The sequence below is a fragment of the Pterocles gutturalis genome, unplaced genomic scaffold (genome assembly GCF_000699245.1).
Source record: "Pterocles gutturalis isolate BGI_N339 unplaced genomic scaffold, ASM69924v1 scaffold40330, whole genome shotgun sequence".
Taxonomy (NCBI): Eukaryota; Metazoa; Chordata; class Aves; order Pterocliformes; family Pteroclidae; genus Pterocles; species Pterocles gutturalis.
In genome coordinates, this window is record NW_010144759.1 from 12,997 (window position 1) to 27,051 (window position 14,055).

Sequence of the window (14,055 nt, forward strand, 5' to 3'; positions counted from 1 at the left end):
CCATGTAATATCTATTTCTGGCAAAGGCAAGTATGCATCACTTGCAATTTTGTTAAATCATCCTGTCACATACCGTATATTTTACTGGGGTTCATACTCTGTACCATTATATTCCTGAAAGTTGTTTGAGTATTCAGAAAGTTTGCTTGTAGTCTTAAGTACTGCTCTGCTTGTGTCTTGGGAAGTAAAAATGGGGAGAAGAGTAAAGTCCACTGCAGTATAAGTTATAATCAGGTTTTTTTATTTTCCAGATGTTCCTCCTGCTGATCAAGAGAAGCTTTTTATCCAGAAGTTACGACAATGTTGTGTACTTTTTGACTTTGTTTCTGATCCACTAAGTGACCTGAAGTGGAAGGAAGTAAAACGAGCAGCTTTAAGTGAAATGGTAGAATATATCACACACAATCGCAATGTGATTACAGAACCTATTTACCCTGAAGTAGTACATATGGTAAGTGATTTAACAGTGAGAACTATTTTTATTTTTTTTAATTCCCAGTTGCTTTTTCAGCTAGATCAATTTATCTTAAGAAATCTTACTTCAAAAAAGATCAACTATGTTTGCACATCTGCAAAATTGTAATATAACAGTGCTTTCAAATCTCATTGCCAGAGTTGATTCCTCTTCTAGATAGAAACAAGACATGTATATGAAGCAGAAATAAATTATCGTTTAAGTTGGTAAAAATGAAAACTTGTATTTAAAAAAAAAAAAAAGGTTGCTGCTTTTGCCCCATTAATCTTTTTTTGAATAGGTGTTTAAGAAGTAGGGAAGAAATTTAAATGCATACAGCTGTTAAAAAAACATGTACATTGCAAAACTGAAAATTTGAAAAAAAAATTAGACCATTGAATTAAGATCACCTTTGCAAGTTTGACACTTAATTTTATGTAATCCTAGTCAGTACCGGTGATTGATTTTATTTGGTATTCAGAGGTGAGAATGAGAGCCAGACCTTATTTAGTACACAGGATAGCAGATGAGGGTTCTGCTGGAACAAGCTATGTGGACTGTTCAGACCTGTGTTGGTTCTCCCTTCTCACTATCCAAATTCTAGCCAGCTAGACCTGGTTTATTTTTCTGTCGTGCTTAAGTCCGCTCCTGAGGAGGAGGCTGTGAAACTACAACAGTCTTTCAGCTCTCATTGTGGTGACTAGACACCAGTTGCCAGAGTAGCAGTTGGGTTGAGGTCTGTAGCTGTTGTCTGCAGTACACTGAGAACAGAAAGCAGCTTTTGAAATAGCTGACTGCTGAGCCTCCAAGAAACCTTGACCTTGTGTGACTTGATTGTTTTTCCAGAGACTTTGTAGCCTGGGGTGAATTTTCAGGGGGATGAGAAAACAGTGCATCTTTAACATAAGTATGAACTCAATCTTTAGTTTTGAGGTCCTCCTACAAATCAGGCTCTGAAGCTTCTTCAAAGATTCTCAGGGTTTATAGTATGAAAGATGTTGCTTATTCTGTAGATTGCTTGTTATCTAAATCAACCATAAGTGTTTACTGATACAGAAGTTAATTTCATGAGAACTTCTGAGTGTCTGAGGATTATGTACAACTCTAAATGTCAGACATGGACACAAAGCATTGAGGGTGGTTAATGAGGAGATGTGGGATCATGGTTTTTCCCATGTCTTGGTAGCTTATTTATATCTCTGGTTTTGGATAATTGATTGCTTGTTTTGGAATACTTGACACTGGTGAAAGGGGAATTATGGAAGAGAATAAGCTTGTTTGAGGCTTCATTTAGGTAAAATGGAGTTTATGATGAGTTCTTGAATATCTACGTCAGACATTAGTGTTTGCTCTGTGTAAGAAGTCTTAACTGCCTGAAATTTCGTAACTTTCGCTGTATGTGCCTGCATTATCGGCCTCCATCAAACAGTTATGGCCAGAATACGTTTGGCTAAGGAGAATATATACTTTCTTCACTTTCAGTTGCAACTAATGGTGATATTCTGCACTTTGATCAGTTTAATAAATCTTGATGCAGAATTTGGTGCTATCTTAATCACCAGTGTCTTGCTGGGAGCACGCAGCATCTGTCTGACAATTGTTTCAGTGAATTTAAAATGCTTTTTATGGGCATGATTCTGAAGGGTATGGGGTTTCCTTGCATGGGTCTTACACAGCACTGCAATAGACAGTGTCAGTGAAGGCACCTGGACTAGTATTTTTTAAGCTGCTTTTATGGAACAGTTTTCTTTTAGTCATCTGTTTTGAAACAGCTGCTACCTCCTGCAGCAGTATTGTCAGCCTGTTTCTTTTAGGCATGTATGTGTAGATTGAAGTGTACTTTTAAGTTCTAGTGGTAGATTTTAGTAAATTGTGTGAAGTTTAAGGAAGACTAGATCTAATGTCTTTGCATACTTTAAGACTTCTAAGAGACACACTTGTAAGTTGTGTGCTGCTACTGCCATTGAATTATATTAATGATGAATAGTGTTTCTAGTAGAATTATGAGAGTAATCAAGAAGTACTTGAATTTGAGAGTGGTTATTGGTTTGGAAAGTTTGTGGAGTTGATAGTTGGCATAAGAATTAGGACTTTATTGTGCCATTCTGTTAATAGTCACAATTTGGAGGTTACTCATTTATAGATGTGTATATATAGATATATATGCATATATATGTATATATATGTGTGTTTGTCTAATTTTTGTTTAGTTTTGTTAACGTATTTTTGAGGCCAAACACTTAGGGCAATGAATTTCAGAAGTTACCTGTTCAATACTACTAAAATAGTATTTTTCCTTTTCAGTAGATTCGAATGTTCTTTTTCTCTGATGAGAGAAGCATCTACTTTATAATCTGGTTCTTCTTCATATCATGTCAATCCGTGTCACCCTTCTTTTTTTGCTTCAAGTGTCCTGGGCTTATTTATAGTAAGATAAGCTATATATTAATCTAGTGGCTTGGTTCAATTATTTAATGTTAATCATAAGTCTCCTTTTCAAAAGATATGAGACAAATTAATTTCTAAAATGGATTAAAAGTTAGTCTTGAGTGGATGCAAGAGTTTCTTCCCTTTTTTCCTCAAAGAGCCAGCTGACATGTTCTTCAAATTCTTTTTGTATTTCTTTCCTCCTCAGGGAAGGATGGGCAGTACCTAGATTGTATCTGTCTTAATAGGGACTATGAAAGTGAACACTGATACGAATATTCACTTCCCCAGCTAGCCAGCCAGAGGGTATTGAAGAGAGGAGAGAGGAGGCTGGAGCAGTACTGGCTATGGAGGTCCAGGGTTGTAGTGTTCTGAGAAAGCAGTAGATCAAAAGCTTGTATGAATATGGCTTACTTATTTCTGTAGCTCCCAAAATAATTTCCTTAGTGGTGATGATGTGCTTGTGGATGTTGAATTAATGTTTTTGTGAAGCATACAGGCTAATGTTACTTTTATAAAAGATAATCTGTAGGAACAGATCTAATTTTATAACATAAGTGTTTTCAACAACTGAAGCCGTTTTTTCTGAAACTTTTCATTACATACTCAATTATTCATATGGGGAGGGTTTTGTTCTTGTTTTGAAGATTTTGTGAGAGTGGGGGGGGGGGTTTGTTTTTTTTTTTTTTTACTCTGATCTTTGGTCTAGAATAAGAGGTGTTACTGTGAACAGAAGTGTACTACTTGTAGCTCTGTTAGCTTATGGAACAAAGTAGTCTGGTTTTGGGTTTTAACCTTTTGATGTTCTCAAAAATAGAAAAACATAAAACATTTTACCTAACACCTTACGTGATTTGGTTTTTCTTCTTTATAGTAAGAGTCTGAGACTTTCTCATGTAGAAAAGGCTGATTATTTTTCCATTTGCTTAACAACTTTTGCAAGTTTTCGATTTCAAGTCTAGTCTTCCTGGGTTTCTTTTCTCGGAAGACCAGTGATTGTTGTAAATTTTCACCGTATTTTTTTAAACAAAGTGTGGAGCTTGTTAGTTGCTTGATATCTGTGCTTTTTAAAATGGGAACATGAACATATTTCAACTTTACTTTTAATTCTCTGAAGTAGTAGTTACTCTGATATGTCAGTCTTGGTCTGTATGAGACCTGTTTCTCAGATGCTGAAATGAAGGAATATTCTGAAGAAAAGCAGAGCATCACGATGACTTCTCCATCATGGGAATATGATGTAATTCTTACAGATTTAGCTGATGCAGTTTGATACTGCCTCCCACTGTCTGCTCTGCCATCTGTCAGATGTGAGATGGCAGGACAGCAAGTACATATGCTCCTTAGCCCTGACAGTTAATAGATAATTCACAACATTATTTTAAACTGTGAATGGAGGTGTTAAGAAGTCAGAATGTAAAGATGGAAACATGGCATTCTGTTGCTTTTCCCAGAATCCCACCAAAGATGGGTGGAACGCATTCCTCTGCCAAGTACCATCTTTAAACTGAGAAAGCTTTCAGAGCTTTTGGGTAATCTTCAAATGATCAGCAAGAAAGCTTTGGTGCTGTTTAAAAAAAGGGACAAAAAAATCCCAAACAAACCAACAGTACAAACTGAAAAAAACCTCAGTAAAACCTGAGAAAAAGATGAAAATGTGTGTATGGCACATGTGATTATTGTCTGAGACAGAATTTGAACCTAGTCTAGTGAGAGGTGTCCCTTCCCATGGCAGGGGGGTTGCAACTCAGTGATCTTTAATGTCCCTTCCAACCCAAGCCATTCTATGATTCTATATTAAAGACTGAAATTGTGTCATAAAGGAATAGATTTTAAATAGGGTTATGAAGGAAACCTTGCATTCTGAATAGCTACAGTATAAGTCAACTCTAGCTTGCAGGGTTTAGGGGTTTTTTCCTTCAGTTGAGCTGTATTATACACTTGTTGAAAGCATAGCAACCTTTCAGCTGGTGAAGTGAATAAAATGTTCTTTTGCATCCTCAAATAAGACATTCAGTTCAGGGCAATTTCCGATGGAGTGATCGTTTTTTTTCTAGCTGGTCCTGGAGATGCCCTGTACGGGCATGTTTGTTGAGCCAAGTATTGGTTTTCTTGAAAAAGCTCTGTAAATGTTTCTGCTGCTCCTGGTGACGTAGCCTTTTGCAAAGAATTTTATTTTTCATGGAAAATCTGCTTCTCTGCCCTGTTGTCTCTTACTTTGCCAGATTTAGGAAATGTATTCTCGGATTTTCCTGTAAATACTTGCAAAAAGGCACATCCGATCTGTTGCAGCAATAGAATATCAATAACAATGTATAGGTTAACTCTTACCAGTACTCATGGTATATTTGCCTTGTGCTGAAGTGCCATGTAGCCAGCTGCAGCTGATTTGATAAATCAGTTTTGTGCAGGATGTAACTCTCCATTTAGCATAGCCACCATTCTTGCTGTGAGCAAATGTTTACTGAAATTCACTTGAAAATATCTTAGTATTTTTATAAAGCACAAAATGATCTGCGTATTTGAAAGCAGAATTTACTTTAGTGTTGTAAATAGGAATAGACTTGAAGAGAATTTCTTTATGAAGCCTAATATACTCAATTGCTATGGAAGGTTAGGACAGCACATCACTATGTTTTTATTTTGGCAGACTTCTCATCGTTTCTGCAGTGTGTTCAAGCTGCTGAGAGACCAAGGCATTTGTCTCAAAGGATCATTTTAAAGTAGTGGAGGCGGTTTGGGACCATATACTAATTTGAATTGATTTTTTTTTTTAAATTCTGTACAAAAATAAGTTTAGACTGCTTGGTGCTGGTTTGGTCATGAGTAAGCAACAGAATAGAACAAGAAAGTCTCTATTGGGTGCATTTAGGCAGCTAAATAGATTATGTTTTTCTACTTGCTCAGCAGTTTATCTCCTACCAACGTCTGCCCTATGTAATACTCTGGATTAGAGTGGAATTGAGGAATTGGTCTGTTTTCATTTCTGACAGCCATAGCTGTTTTGCATATACAGATAAATGGTTTTTTGGGTTTTCTGACTGGCATGTGCAGAAATGTTTCCCCTCCAACTTGCTCAGTAAAGTTTTAATCCATAACTCCTCAGTGTGTGAGAACAACCATTTGAATCACTAGCTAGTTGTTCCTTTCTTATCCACAAAGAAGCCAGCTGGTTTTGCTAGCTGTCATTTGGTGGGGAATTTAGGATACTGCAGACCTTTTAAATCTGTGTACCATCATAGCTAAAGTTACTCTTGAGAATGCGTGCTAAATTTATCCCAAAAATAATGTAAAATTTTTTTCAGCCAACAAATACGTTTTACTTTGCACTTGTGATTAATGCATTGTATAAATTGATATAAATGTGATTATTTCTGATTATATTTTTATTTTTAATAAATTAAAGCTCCATGCTTTTAGTTACAAGGCTGTTTTGCCTATAACAGGACCTTGTAAAAAAGTTTTCTTTCTATTTGAAATGGAATGGGTTTTTATTAGGGTCTTTGAAACTCTCTTTGTGTTAAAGAGGTTTGTGAAGAGTACTGGTTTGGTTCATAGGCAGTATGAATGTGCATCTAGACAAGCACTTGGAAGCACACAAATAATTTATCTGTGTATATGTCAACAGCTTGAAAAGCAATTAATCTTTGTAGTCTGCTCCGCTTCCCTGAGGATGCTAAATGGTTTTCAGGGGTTTGAGAATTCAGATGAAATTAAAGATTAAAGTATTAGGATGTAAATTTCTCCCCCCTATGAATACTCTTATGATATCAGGTGGATGGACATTGTTTAAGAGAAATACCACTAAGAGAGGGAGGGAGGAATTTGGATTTGAAGTGTTTCTTCATTTGTATACCCATGGTGTGAAATTAAGCTGATAATATTTTACAGAGAACAATAGTTGTGGGTAATCTTTGTTTTGCATCTCTACTTCTGACTTCCACTTTTGCAGGTTGTTGCAAACATTGTGTAAACATTTTGTATACGTTTGCTTGGGCTTTAAAAATGTGTGTGTATAAAGAGATCAGATCAATATCCTCATAAAACATGTCCTGAGAGTAGGTTTGTGCTTTAAAGAGTACTGCATGGCAAAGCATTCTCCAAGTTTGAAATATTTAATGAAGAATGAATATACCTCGTTGTTTAAAGTACTGGGTTATATAGCTTGTATTTTTGCAAATATTAATTAAAATAGTTCATGTAAAGGATTCTCAAAACCATCTTTGAAGTCTTGTTAAAATAATTCCCTTTTTTCAAAGTTCTTAAAGACACATGTGGTTTCAGTTTGCAGTTAATATGTTTCGAACGTTACCACCATCTTCCAATCCAACGGGAGCAGAATTTGATCCAGAGGAAGATGAACCAACCTTAGAAGCTGCATGGCCTCATCTACAGGTATTTAAGGAAGACGAGGAAGTCAGTCTTAAAGTTTTGACATAAAAGTAATTGTTTGTTGACTCAAAATTGTTTAGTTTATGTGTTTATCTCAAGTCAATTGCATTTCTCTGCAATATTGAAAATATTTCTTGAATTTAAACTCCTAATCGTTTTTAAAAATGTCAGTATATTACGAGCTTAAAGGCTTGTTTCTTGCAGTACAGATGTAACTGCTGTGATTTTTAAATGAGCTTCAGTTTGTCACTGTGAATGCTTTGATCTGACTCTGGCACAGCGCTAGCTTTCAGAGGTAGCCTAACAAACAGAGGAGAACAGAGAATTTTCAAAACACATACTTGTGTGCATGATGAATATTAGATTACTGTATGCCATTTGGGTAAAATCTAGTGATGGAGCTCAGGAGAATTTCAATGCAGTTAGAAGACCTTGTACTTTGTCAGGAGAGCAAGAGCAAAGATTTTACTGTGTGGTGTATAAATATAAATTTAAGTAAAAACAGAGTGCAGTTCTGAGAAAATAATCAGTAACTTTGGTAATGTACTGCTTATAAAATGGTTCATTGTTGAAAAGACTGATACTATTTTTCTTTGGGTTTTTTTCAGCTTGTTTATGAATTTTTCTTAAGGTTTTTAGAATCTCCAGATTTCCAGCCTAACATAGCTAAGAAATATATTGATCAGAAGTTTGTATTACAGGTGAGGTAAAAAATTAGTTTTCAACTTCAAGCTCTAAATTATTTTACAGTGCATTAAATTCAAGTAAAGTGCATCTCTTTTCCCTCTTTGCAGCTTTTAGAGCTCTTTGACAGTGAAGATCCTCGTGAAAGAGATTTTCTTAAAACAACTCTTCACAGAATATATGGGAAATTCTTAGGCCTAAGAGCTTACATCCGGAAACAAATTAATAATATATTTTATAGGTATGTCAGTATCTTTGTATTATGGTGTATGTGAACAGGTATACAACTAAAAATACTCAAAGACACTGCTAGCATTTTTTTTTTTAATTGTTGGTAAGGTTATACTCAGTATTGCTACATCTAACAATAATTAATACCAGTCTGGGAGGTATAACTAGAGTAGTCTTGCACACAGCATAAATTCAGCAGCTGAAAATTGAGTTTGTGTGTGATTCAGTGGGTGGTTTGGTGTCTTTGTCTCAGACTTTTTTTTTCTTATTGGGTAGTTGTATTTGTATTACAGTAGTGCTTTAATAAAATGTAGTTCCTAATGCAGAAGTTGGGCCCAAACTGAAGTGCTGAGAGATCTGGAATTTGCTTGCAGGAACATATTTTGCTGCCTTTTCTTTCCTCAGAGCTGAGAGGTACTGTTTAGGGCTCTTGAAATATTTTTTAAATTGCTATAGCATGAACTGTAGTATTATCCCCCATTAAAAAAAAAAAAAAAGTTAAACATGAAAAATTAATCCACTGTATTGCCAAAGGTCTTTAGGAGGGTGTTTGTACTGCCATTATGTTAAGTGTGAATGTAAGATTATGGTGCCTACTTTTAGTCTTCTAGTTTTGGTACACTTCTCTTTTCTGCAGATTGTGTTATCAGTTTTACACTTCTCCCATCGTGCTTCCCTTTTTCTTTACCACTGTTGTTTTCATCCAAAGATGATGCTACCCCTTTAAGAAAATAGCAAAATGCTGCCACATACTTGGTGCCGTCTCATGAATGGCATGGAGGAGTACCAGCTGTGGGAGGGGGTTTATATTCCCTGTCTATGGTAACAAGTAAGCCCTTAGAAGACATACAGAAGAGCTACTTTAAACTCAAGAGAAAGCCTTCACTGTCTTGCAGACAACTGCTCTTGACTGGACATGTCAAGAGCTAGTATGTCCTAAGGAAAAAGTATAGCTGTATCTTTCAAACAAAGATGTGAATTTTTTTCCCCACACATAGGTTTTCATATTTATTATTTATGCCAAAATGTGTAATTTTGTAAAATATCTGAACCAGATGGTACAACAGCATCACAGTGTATTATAATGTGCTTCTGAACAGTGTTTTTATTTGCCACTTGTACTTTTAGGGATGATGGAAGCAAAGTCTTCAAACACAGATAGTTCTTGTGAAAGGCTTTTGAAAGACTAAGAAATATTCTGGTCATTACATCAACTTTGTAATAGTTTGTATTAAAATGTTTTCAATCTGAAATGTATATGGGAGATTATGTAATTTTCACTGTAGAGACTGCCTTTCTCTACCAAGTAAAAAATAGGCAAAAAAAAAATTGAACAGAAAACCTCACTTAGTTGTATAATATTTAGGAGCTAGAAGTTGAAACATTTTGTATCCAAATGTAAACTAGTGTTCCTGCATATGAGCACCAGGAAGGAAAGTGGTTTCAACTTCTGTCTTGAATTAGTGGATTGTGCATGATAAGCTCTTAAAGTATGTGTAGAATTTTTCAAAATGTTTCCTTTTCTTATACTTTTTCCTGCAAGTTTTCAGTTTGTTACTGTGCTTACCTAAGAAACGTGTGGTCTTTTAGTCACTGACCAAAATTGCATTAATCTGTCTTGATAGTACATTAATATTTTTTTCTAATATATTTTTTTTTGTTAATTATTGAACTGGCATGTTCACATTAATTCAGTCCAAAACTTCTCATAACATTGGCTTTAGTTTGATGGGAATTGTTGTCCTGAGTTGTATGGAAAGGGTCTTTAAGGAGAAAATAAACAGTCGCATCAAATATTCTGGATTAAAAGTAGCTGTTAATATATCAGTCTGTGACAAATTTTCAAATAGGAAAATACTTTCCAATGAGTGGAATTATTTTCTGGTAAGTGTAAAACTGTTTGCAAAACAACTGAAGGTGTGCATAGAACTTTCTCAATAGATACATGTTCAGGCAATGGGAAAGAAAGGTGGAAAGGTGATTGCCTGGTAAATTACAGAGGTCAATCAAGAAAATTCTACCTCTGTTGATTAGAGAGCCTTTTGTATGCACAGAATTCTGTAATGCCAAAGAGCTTTTTAGATTCGTGAGTAGTAACTGTTTGAACACCTTGTGCTTGCATCCACTATAGTAGGTTGAGTCACGGCATTTGATTATGCCAGATGCTCTTGTGTTATTTAAATATTTAAAGTGTTGTTTGCTGTGTTCAATTTCGCATTATTAAAATGGCATAGAATATGGTTATTGGAAGAAGCTCAAGTGTATGCTGCTTTGTTAAATGTGGGAGAGAAGAGCAAGCAAGTGTGAAGGTTGAAAGCAGCTAGATGTGCTATTGATTTATGTTTCGGCAAAGTTTCTTTTCTACTATGTGTGTTCTCTTTTTACTGAGTTACTAAAACCTTGGGAGGTCAAGGCTACGTGTAGTGTTAGATGGGGATCTTGGTGTTGGATTTGTATCTCTGTTCAGCAGTGACTGAGTAAAACTTTTCATTTATTTAGGTTTATTTATGAAACAGAACATCACAATGGCATCGCAGAATTACTGGAAATACTGGGAAGGTAAGTTGTAGGTTTTGTTTAAACTCACTTGGTCTTCAGACTTTAAAAATCAAGTTGGGGATTCCATATTGCTTTGAGACAAGATTAAAATAGCTTCATATCGCATGGCAAAGCTGTAATGAAGGGAACAAATTTTGTGTAAGACTGCAGAAACACAGCAAAAACTTGAACCCTGTGTCAACATTTGGGGATGCGACAGGTTTTTAAATCTTATTTTTTAAGTCTTGTTTTCTAGCTTAGCATCCTTGTAATTAATACTAGTTGTAAAGCAACTACAAATAATATGTAATTAGTTGAAATTTTTTCAAAAATTCTTCTCACATCACTAAGTACAAGCGGATAAACAAAGGATGCATAGTTTATGAAGCTTCAGAAACCCTCTTTTGTTAATTCCATTATATAGCAAACTTCAGTGATGGATCTGAAAGCCCTTGAAACTAAAATTTTACAACTTAAGGCTGATAGCCTTGTTAAAGGTATTGTGGTTTTTATCAATTGATTTCTCTAATCCATGTGCAAGCTTTTGGTTTTTATACATTAATACACTTTAAAAGCTTAGTTAGGTTTATTTTATGGTGTTTCCATATCTTTGCGCATAAAAATAACAGGTCAGTGAGAGCAGGTTGTGCAGGGTTGTGTCTAGTTCGGCTTTGGATGTCTCCAAGGATAGAGACTCCAAAACCTCTCTGGGCAACAGGTTCCTGTGTTTGACCACACTCACAATAAAAGGGTGTTTTTCCTTATGTTTGAATGAAATTTCCTGTGTTTCAATTTGTGCTCGTTGCCTCTTGTCCTTTTACTGGGCACCACTGAGAAGTCTCTGTTGTCTTCACACCAGCACTCCAGGTGAATCTCACCAGGGCTGAGCAGAGGTGAAGGATCACTTCCCTCAACCTGCTGGCATTGCTTTTCCTAATGCAGCCCAGGATGCTGTTGGAATTGGAAAGATGTTTTTAAATTTTCTAGGTCTACATGTCTGCCCAGAATAGTTAATTAATTTTCAATGAAATATTCAATGATTAAAGGAGATACATATGCATCATTACTTCAACATACTATGATCAAGTAATACCAGATATACTGAAGACTGTGTGTAAAGCTTAAATACTAAAATGTGGAGCTAAATCTTCAAAACTGTTATTTAAGTCACTAGCTTTTTTAGTCTTGGTTTTGTTAGGTTAGCTTTTAAGTGTTACAAATTTAAAAGTTAAGTTTCTTTTTCTTTTTTTTTTTCCTCAGGCTTACAAATCAAAATTTCTAGTAGCTAAATGAGGCTTCCAAGCTGTAACTGTTCTGTATCAGCTGTTCTTCCAATACATTTAAGGAGTTTCACACAGCATGTTGTTGACATAGAGTTTCTTATGAATAAGAGTTTGTGGTTGGGCTCCTGGGTTTTGATTTGTCAGAATTAAAAATAATTTAATTTCATGCTGAAGTACTGGATTTCATTCTTTTCCTTTTCTCAGTGCTATATAATACTTGGACAAATGAATACTTCCAGTCGGATCTACTAATGTAGTCATGTTTTTTCTGACAGTCATCCCTTGATCAGATTGCAGAGTTTCTTCACCCTCAGTCGAGGTGATACTTGCCCTGAAATTCTGCTCCTCTTTGTGGTTAACAACCCATAAAACATCTTGGAGAAACTTGTAAATTTTTATGTTGCATCATGTTCTCCAGGAAATCACAGAGGAAAAAAAGCACTGAAAACAAGGATTTTCATATATCCTGTCCAGTAGTGCAGGAGTTTTGTAATTACTGATTTTTATTTTAAAATTTATTTCCCTGGCAGCATAATTAATGGATTTGCCTTACCGTTAAAGGAAGAGCACAAAATATTCCTACTGAAGGTTTTGTTACCATTGCACAAAGTGAAATCACTCAGTGTCTACCATCCACAGGTAAGTTTTTTTTCAGTGCTTTTCATACTAGTTAAAGTAAGTTTGCCTAGAGAGGTCGAGAGACTCTTGTCATTCTGATGTGGTTTCTCTTCTAAGCTCCAACACTTCCCAGCTAAGTAGCCTTGGGGAAATTATTTAATATATGTACCTATAATGCTTCACTTGTTGAGGGGAAGGAAAAAAATAAAAAAATGTTTGTGTAAGAAGTAAATAGCTTTTTTTAAAAGTAATGTAGTGTTTATAGATGAAACACATGAAGTAGTTCGTTAATGTCATAGTTCTTGATATTTATCCATGCACGGAATTTTTTATCTTCATCTTGTCTGTAATGTTTGGATCTACAAAAATTGCAGAAAAGTGTGGTTTTAATTAATGTTGTCTATAAACAGTTTTTTCTAAACTACATGGAGAATTTAATCTTGAATTCAGTTTCTTACAACTGTTGATGATTTGAAAGAAATTGAGCATTTACTAGGACATCATTATTTAATTCAATTTATCTTTTTAGAAGTACATATAAAAAAAAGGGGGCATCTGAGTTGTATCATACTTTAAAACAGCTTTATCTGTTCTGTGCTGAGTTTAGTTCCATTCAGAATTCCTAGAGGAGTAGGAAATCGTACAGTGCTAGAGAAAACACAGTATTAGTGTGATATGCTGAAATTTTCTCTTTGAGATTTGTTAAACAGCTTTGTTAATTTTTAATTTGAAAGTCAACATTTTCTATAAGTTCAAGTGCTCCAAGTTTTAAGTACCATTTCTTCAAATAAAGTTACCAACAACTTGTATTTTTAAGAACACCGTTTGTATAATTACAGTTCTCTAGCAGTTAGAGATGCTTATAAGCATTTGCTTTGGAACTTGCCTGCTGGGGCTCCCATCGGTTCCTGTTGAAGTAGTAGGCTAGAGTGGCTCTGATTTTGAAAGATTTTCTTTTTCCTCTAATGTTATGAACATAACCCGTTGGGGTGTGGCCAATCAGATCTTTCTCTCAACTAGTGCAGACATCTGTGATTGCCACCTTTTCTTCCACCTACCTGAGATGCATTGGTCTTTACCTATTCCCCTTAATTCACAATCTAATTCTCCAAAACCTTCAGGTGACTTGCATTCCTCATTACTATCAGTAAAAATAAGATAGTGACATAGAGATGCTTCTGTTACATATCCTACTGAATGAAATGGGGAAGCACTTTTAGTGTGTAAAACACAAAAATTCACATTGAAATAGTGGCAGATATTCAGAAGGATTTGGTGCCAAATCCAGGTATACATGAAGAAAGCTAATTTCTGGATTCAATTCAAATTTACTTTAGAACAGTGGAGAATACTAGATGTAATAATCTTGGTACATTTCTCAAATTACTGAGGGACATTCTTTGTAGCAATCATCAAAGACAGGAAAGG

General features: G+C 35.2%; 1 protein-coding gene across 1 annotated transcript in view; it reads left to right on the forward strand.

Annotated features, from left to right (window-relative positions):
* The first annotated feature begins 242 nt into the window (after positions 1-242).
* The window catches only part of PPP2R5C (protein phosphatase 2, regulatory subunit B', gamma), a 29,283-nt gene continuing 15,470 nt past the window's right edge, over positions 243-14,055 (forward strand). The window contains exons 1-6 of the mRNA XM_010085196.1: positions 243-451; positions 7,166-7,276; positions 7,882-7,974; positions 8,068-8,198; positions 10,688-10,747; positions 12,540-12,648. Of these exons, the coding sequence (XP_010083498.1) occupies positions 383-451; positions 7,166-7,276; positions 7,882-7,974; positions 8,068-8,198; positions 10,688-10,747; positions 12,540-12,648 (573 nt within the window). The 5' untranslated portion in view covers positions 243-382. The remainder of the gene's footprint in view (positions 452-7,165; positions 7,277-7,881; positions 7,975-8,067; positions 8,199-10,687; positions 10,748-12,539; positions 12,649-14,055) is intronic.